Source organism: Bos javanicus, chromosome 1, assembly GCF_032452875.1.
Source record: "Bos javanicus breed banteng chromosome 1, ARS-OSU_banteng_1.0, whole genome shotgun sequence".
Lineage (NCBI taxonomy): Eukaryota > Metazoa > Chordata > Mammalia > Artiodactyla > Bovidae > Bos > Bos javanicus.
In genome coordinates, this window is record NC_083868.1 from 141,957,504 (window position 1) to 141,964,634 (window position 7,131).

The 7,131-nt window shown below is 54.4% G+C and overlaps 1 protein-coding gene across 2 annotated transcripts in view; it reads right to left on the bottom strand.

Annotated features, from left to right (window-relative positions):
* Positions 1–6,789, bottom strand: part of PRDM15 (PR/SET domain 15) — a 69,467-nt gene extending 62,678 nt beyond the window's left edge. The window contains exon 1 of one of the 2 annotated variants that reach the window (XM_061422225.1): positions 5,371–6,789. In XM_061422225.1, the coding sequence (XP_061278209.1) occupies positions 5,371–5,727 (357 nt within the window). In that variant the 5' untranslated portion in view covers positions 5,728–6,789. Of the gene's footprint in view, positions 1–5,366 lie in introns of both variants that reach the window. The other variant, XM_061422234.1, reaches the window with a different exon arrangement.
* Between the last annotated feature and the right edge of the window lie 342 nt (positions 6,790–7,131).

Sequence of the window (7,131 nt, forward strand, 5' to 3'; positions counted from 1 at the left end):
AGGATAGGATAAAAATGCAAGCAACCCATTTGTAAAGTGGGCAAAAGACATAAACAGACATTTCACCAACAAAAACACTGGAATGACAAATGAGCACATGAAGGGATGTTCAACATCATTAGCCTCCAAGTACAAAGCACAATGAGACACCACTACACACCTCTCAGAACAGCAGAGACTGGGGCACCCATGCACCCTGGTGGCATGGAATTCAATTCGACAATTTCTGATGAATCAACATGGCCTATGACTCAGCAACAGTACCGGCTGGGTGGCCATCCCAGAGAAATGGAAAGTTCCATCCATATAAAAGCCTGTACACTGCTGTTGGGGGCAGCTTTATTCCTAACAGCCCCATCTGGAGATAACCCAGGGTGCCTCACTGAGTGCCTGGTTCTGTAGCCTATCTACAGTCTGGAATACTAGTCAGCAACTGAAAACATGGAACTCCTGACACACGACAGACCCTGGTGAGCCTCCAGAATGCTGCTGGGTGAAAAAAGCCAATCCCCAGCAGTTACATAGTGTGTGATCCTGTTCACGTTCTTGAAATGGCAAAATCAGTGAGAAGGGAACTAGAGCAGTGAGTGGCTGGTGGGGGTCAAGGAGGGGTTGGTGTGGAAAGACAGAGAGCATGAAGCTATTAGAGGGCTCCAACCGGGCTGGCATGTCCTGTGTCTGGACCCCATCAAGGTCACCATTCCTCCAGTCACCCAGTACTGGAGTTGTGCATGGTGGTACCACCAGTGGGAAGTGGATGAAGTGAATATGGATCTCTGCATTCTTTTTTACAACCACCTGGGTAGCCACAGTGATCTCCAAATCACAGCAGTTTAAAAGCGACTTCCAGCACAATGGGTGGGAATGGTCTGGATCCCAGTGGAAATAAAGTACATATGACCTTGACTGGACAGCTGGATATCTGAACACTGGCTGGGTATCTGGCCAGATTTTGACCACATTAAGGTGCCAGCATTAAACGCTTTAGGTGGGCTCACGTATGGCAGTTATTTTTAGAGTCCTTCTCCTGGAGAGACACACACTGAAACATTTACAGATGCAATGATGTGACCAGGGTTTGCCTCCGGGTCCAACCAGTGGCAAGTCCTGGACGGGGTGGAGGGGGCAGTCAGGCCCCGGGCAGCGGCAACTGGGGTGGTGATTGACGCATGACTGTTGCCAGCCTGCTTCCTGTGTTCAGGTTTTCATACGAAAACTCCTTGTGAGTGGCACCCATACACACTTCCCCTGTCCTCTTCTTCCATTGATTTTTTTTTTGAGTCCTGCCCCCAGAGCTGACTGAAGACACATGTCAAGTCCATTAAACATCTTTTTCTTCACCTCACTTGACCTCTGAGTCATGCCAGACGTGGCTGACCACCTTCCTCTCCCCACATTCACTCGCCATCACCTCCCATGCCCAAGTCCACCCAGGCCCTGATCCTACCTAACGCTTAGGTCCAGGCATGACTGACCTCTTTGACCTCTTTGATGGTCCCACAAAAGTATTGTGTGAAATGCTATTTCCGGTCCTTCACCTGACAGTATAAGTAGCTCAGCCTTACTTGAAACAGCTGTTCAGTTCAGTTCAGTTCAGTCGCTCAGTCGTGTCTGACTCTTTGCGACCCCATGAATTGCAGCATGCCAGGCCTCCCTGTCCATCACCAACTCCTGGAGTTCACTCAAACTCACGTCCATCGAGTCAGTGATGCCATCCAGCCATCTCATCCTCTGTCGTCCCCTTCTCCTCCTGCCCCCCAATCCCTCCCAGCATCAGTCTTTTCCAATGAGTCAACTCTTTGGCATGAGGTGGCCAAAGTACTGGAGTTTCAGCTTCAACATCAGTCCTTCCACTGAACACCCAGGACTGATCTCCTTTAGGATGGACTGGTTGGATCTCCTTGCAGTCCAAGGGACTCTCAAGAGTCTTCTCCAACACCACAGTTTAAAAGCATCAATTTTTCGGCACTCAGCTTGCTTCACAGTCCAACTCTTACATCCATACATGACCACTGGAAAAACCATAGCCTTGACTAGACGGACCTTTGTTGGCAAAGTAATGTCTCTGCTTTTGAATATGCTATCTAGGTTGGTCATAACTTTCCTTCCAAGGAGTAAGCATCTTTTAATTTCATGGCTGCAATCACCATCTGAAACAGCTGTGAGGGACATAATTTCCAGCATATTATAAATATTGACTTCTTAAAATAGTTCTGTGGCTCTTTAAGCATGTCTATTGGAATCAAAGCACCAGAGCGTGACATCCGGTCATAGGGTATGTGGACAAGCTCTTCTCCCCCTTCAGGAGGTGCTTCTGTCTCTACCAGCATTTGTTTCCATCACTGCAGGTGTTAAACCCCACGTGTTACATTGGTGCTTGAAATGACTACGGATCACCTTTTATACATATAGATCAAACTGGTCTTGATTTTCTAGGACCCTGAGTCTGTGGCAACTTCTCCTGGACTGAGCTATCGTTCCAATAACTGGGACACCACTGATCAAAATGGAAGTGCTGCCCACACCGGTGACCGCTGACCTGACACACAGGCTGGGATTAATGAGGTAAACAGGGCTTTCTCCCCAGTCCACTCATGTACGGTGGAATTTGATTCAGCTCCGCTCCTATCCTCTGCTCTCACACATGTGAGTGCAGAAGGCTCTGCTCCACAGACAAGCAATTTTGCGGGGGAGGGGCTCTGTCACTACTTAGCGACAGCCACTGCCCGAGGTCTCCCAGACACCGTGATGCCCACACGCCTGTGAGCTGACCACGGCCCACACTGAGACTGGGGCTGGGGGTCGCCATGTCCTGGATGACGGGAGGGGCCTTTCTTAAGCCGGGAGCACTTCAGGAAGGTGAGGACCAGGGCCGCGAGCGCAGGGCAAGGGTCTCTCCCACCCTGAGGGGCAGTTTAAAAATGCTGCTGGTCTCCTGGGCCCTGATTCCCTGACCACGCCCCAACCTGCACACCTGTCAGCTGCCTTCAGCGAATGGCACCGCCTGTCACCCCTGCACATTCCCCAACAGTCCAGTAGCAAGGCCCGCCTCACTCTGGAAACACTCCTTGTCCTGTCCTGACTCCTCATCTCCCCTCTGCCTCCACCCTGTTTCTACGGGAAAGACACAGATTTGCTGGACTCCTGCCCAAAGCCCCCAGGGGTGTCTGGCTCTCAGGGTGAACTCTGAGTAGAGTACAGCCTGTGCTGCCCTGACTCGGCCACACAAAGCTTGCTGCCACCCCAGGGCCTTTGCACTTGCCCTCACCCCAGATCTCCACTGAGGAACACTGGTTTCCATTCAGCTATCCCCTCCCCAGATAGACCTTCTGGGTCCCCACTGCCCAAGTGCGCCCACCCCTGCCCCAACCCCCACCTCCACCTGCCACCCTTCCTGCCTTCTCCTCCAGGCTCCAACCACTATCCATCTCCTCCCCTCCAGAACATTCGATCTATGGGGCAGGGCCTTCTCTCTTCTCTGCAGCACCCGGCAAAGAACAGCTGCTTGAACGATGGCCGATGAATGTAGGCATACATGAACTGTGTGAGATGAACTCAGCGAGTATTGTCATGGGTCACAACTGTGAAAAGGAGGCTGAGAAAGCATTTGAGTCCCTGCTCACAAACTCGGCCTCTCAAATCCCATGTCCAAGAAACAGCTGCCTTCAATCTCTCTCAAACCTGCAGAATGGGTGCTGCGTTCTCCGGCCTTCTACACAGACAATGGTATGTGAGACACATATGCCAAGCTAATGGAGTTCTTTCTCAAATACCATTATTCCCAGAAAAGCTATTAGCCTCGCAGTTGAGTTTTGTTTTGGTTTATGGGTGTTCTGGAAAAATATAAATGTTTTTTCTGTTTACAAAATAGAACATATTACTACTGCATTCTTTGTTGGCAATTTTTCTGCAAAAATATGAATCAAAGATATAGGAGGAAAAAACTACATAGGATAAATCCTACTATTTTTCCTCTTCAAAATTCAAACTACAGTTGTTTTCTTAACCATTCAACCACCATAAGGTAGTGATGTCAAGGAAATGCAGAGAAGCAGAATGAAGCAGTGAAAATGTGGAAAATGTGAAAATATCCAGATTTGAAACAAAATATGGTAGCGGTATGTGTGTAGTGGGGGGAGAGAGAAGAGGGGGGCTGACTTATAAAACAAAGTGTCCACAATCATTCCAGGCAGAGTTCACATTGTTGGCTCTAAAGATTTGTTACAAAACCAGTTGCTCATTTACTTTTCATCCTTAATACTTCCAGGAACTTAACAGTGTTCTCCAAATTGATCTGGTGAGTCCAGATTTTATGAGAGTGGCTTAGGCAACCCTGATATTTGTGGGCTGGCAGCTTTAACTATGTACACGGGTCCACGTGTCTCTGATCACACACTTTTTTTCTACCATTTTAATCTACCCATGGTGTACCCAGTGGTGGGGAGAGGGCAATTTCTGAGCGTTTGTGGATTAAAAAAAATCTCATCCACTACATTAAGATCTTAATAAACACAAAATAACGATAACCATCAGGAAGGTGGATATTTCCATAGGGCGTTTCCACTTGTCCCCTCAAAGCTGACCCTCACCGGTCCGACATCCTCTCCAGAGGCCACATGGCCTGCTGGTCCACCTGTCCGCGCCAGGGCGGGGCCAGCGCACCCCTTCCCAGCACGGCCACCCACCCGGAGAGTGGGCACATGTCACCTGTCCGTGGGTTTCACTATCTTGCCTCTGCCACGCAAGGGTTTACATAAACGGGATGCAGGGTGCTCTTGGGGATGGGGGTGGGGTGGGCAGCCCCATCGCCCAAATTCAGGGGTCTGCCTTTGTAATCTCAGAAGCCAGGGGTCCAGGGACCCTCCCTGTGCGCCCCCGGAGGCTGGGCCCAGGACGGGGGAGCGTGACATCACGAGGGACCGTCGGCGACGAGGGCGCCCGGGGGCGGGACCGCGGGCCGGGGGCCGGGGGCGGCGGACCCCCTGCGCCGCGCCCACGGGCGAGCGCGGCCCCGGCCCCGCGCCGGGAGCCGGCCGCCCGGGGTGCGGGGGGCGGCGAGGGGCGGCAGGCGGCGGGGCCCGCGGCGGAGCCGGCGGCGGCGGGCGGGCGGGCAGGCGGCGCGCAGGGTGATCCCGGAGCGGCTCCGGGAAATCCAGCCGGGTTTTGACTCCGATCGCCCACGGTGCCCGCAGCCGGCGAATGTAACAAAGAACAGGCGGCATGGCGGATGGACCGGGGCGGGCGGCGGGCCGGGCGGGGCCGGGGGCGGCAGGCCGGGCCGGGGCGCGCGGGGGCGGCCGGCCGGGGGTGGCTGGCCGGGGCGGCGCGCGCGGGGGCGGGCGGCGGGCGCGGGACCCGGGCTTTACCTGCCTTTGGAATGTGCAGAGCGGGATCGGATCCGGACTCCGGGTTGCGATCCGCTCCGGAAACTGCGCAGCACCGGAAGCCGGGGGGCGGCAGCGAGGCATTGTGGGAGTTGTAGTCCTCGCGGGACGCGGGCGGCGTGGACGCGAGAGCCTGGACAGGAGAGCGGGAGCGGGCGGCCTGGGCCTGGACTGGGCGGTGTGGCCGCGGAGCAGGCGGTCTGGACTGGGGAGCGGGCAGGGCGGACCGGGAGCGGGTGGTGTGGACGGGGCCCCGGGCGGCGTAGACTGGAGAGCCTGGGAGTAGGAGGTGTGGACGCGGAAGCGGGCGGCATGGACCAGCGAGCAGCAGGGCGCGGGTCATGTGGACCGAGAGGAGGTGGCACAGACCGGTGGAATGGTAGCGGACGCGGTGGACCGGGGCAGTGGGATTGCGGATCGCATGGACGAGGGGGACCGGAGCGGCGTGGACTGGACTGGCAGGGCGCGGGCGAGGCGTGGACCGGTCGCTGGGTGAACGGGCGGTGTGGATCCGGATCGGGCGGCAGACGCGTAGCGGGTTCCGGCTGCCCTTTCCCCGGGGCCGGAGGGGGCGTCAAGCGGCCGCGCGCACCCCTTCCCCGGTGGCGTGGCGGATCCGGATACCCGCGACGGGTTCGCGGGTTCACGTTGGCAGCTCGCACACCGCCACCCAGCGCGGACCTTTCTTCTGACGGTTCCCTCGAGACTTAATTTCCTGGGGGTGGGGGAGGGGAGGTGAAAGAGAGTCGAACTTTCTTTTTTTCTAACTTATTTATTTTTTAATTGAAGGATAATTGCTTTACAGAGTTTTGTTTTCAGTCAAACATCAAGAATCAGCCATAGGTGCACCCATGTCCCTTCCCTCCAGAACCTCCCTCCCGTCTCCTTCCCCATCCCACTCTTACAGGTTGTTACACAGCCCCTGTATGAGTTCCCTGGTCATACAGCAAATTCCCATTGGCTATTTATTTTACATATGGTATTGTAAATTTGCATGTTACTCTCTCCATACATCTCAACCTCCACCCCCACTACCCCCCACCCCGCCGGTGTCGATAAGTCTGTTTGCCGCCCAGGAATAACAATTTCTGAATTTAGCCCACAGACCTGCTTGTTACCTTTCTTGGTCATCTTTCTGTCCACTTGGTAAAGGCTTAGAGGCTCTTGACTTGCTTGCCAAGCTCCTAAATTAGAGCAGCTCACTGGTGAGTGGAGATCCTGCCTTTTAAGTTCAGGCCCTGGGAGTCCCCAGAGTTCTGCCTTAACCACTGCCCCACACTGCGCTGTGCCAAGTACCTATAGGCACCCCGGATGCTGCGAACTTGAGGCCAGAGCGCCACTGCCTGGCACAAACTGTTTCTGTCCCCTCTGCCTTCCACCCAAGCTTGGGGGAGGGATGGGGCTTGTATGGTCTCAACCCTTATCATTCACTGAACAAACAGTCACAGAGGAATAGAAACAGAAGAGACCAGAAGGATCCTTCATCTAGTCCTGGGCGCTCAGATTTGGCAATGTAGCTGCCTTGGCTCAGAGATTAAAACGTCTGCCTGGAATGTGGGAGACCCGGGTTCGATCCCTGGGTGGGGAAGATCCACCTGGAGAAGGAAATGGCAACCCACTCCAGTACTCTTGCCTGGAGAATCCCATGGAGGGAGGAGCCTGGTAGGCTACAGTCCATGGGGTCGCAAAGAGTTGGACACAACTGAGTTCACTTTCTGCCTTGTACATTTCTGTCTGGCAAAAACAT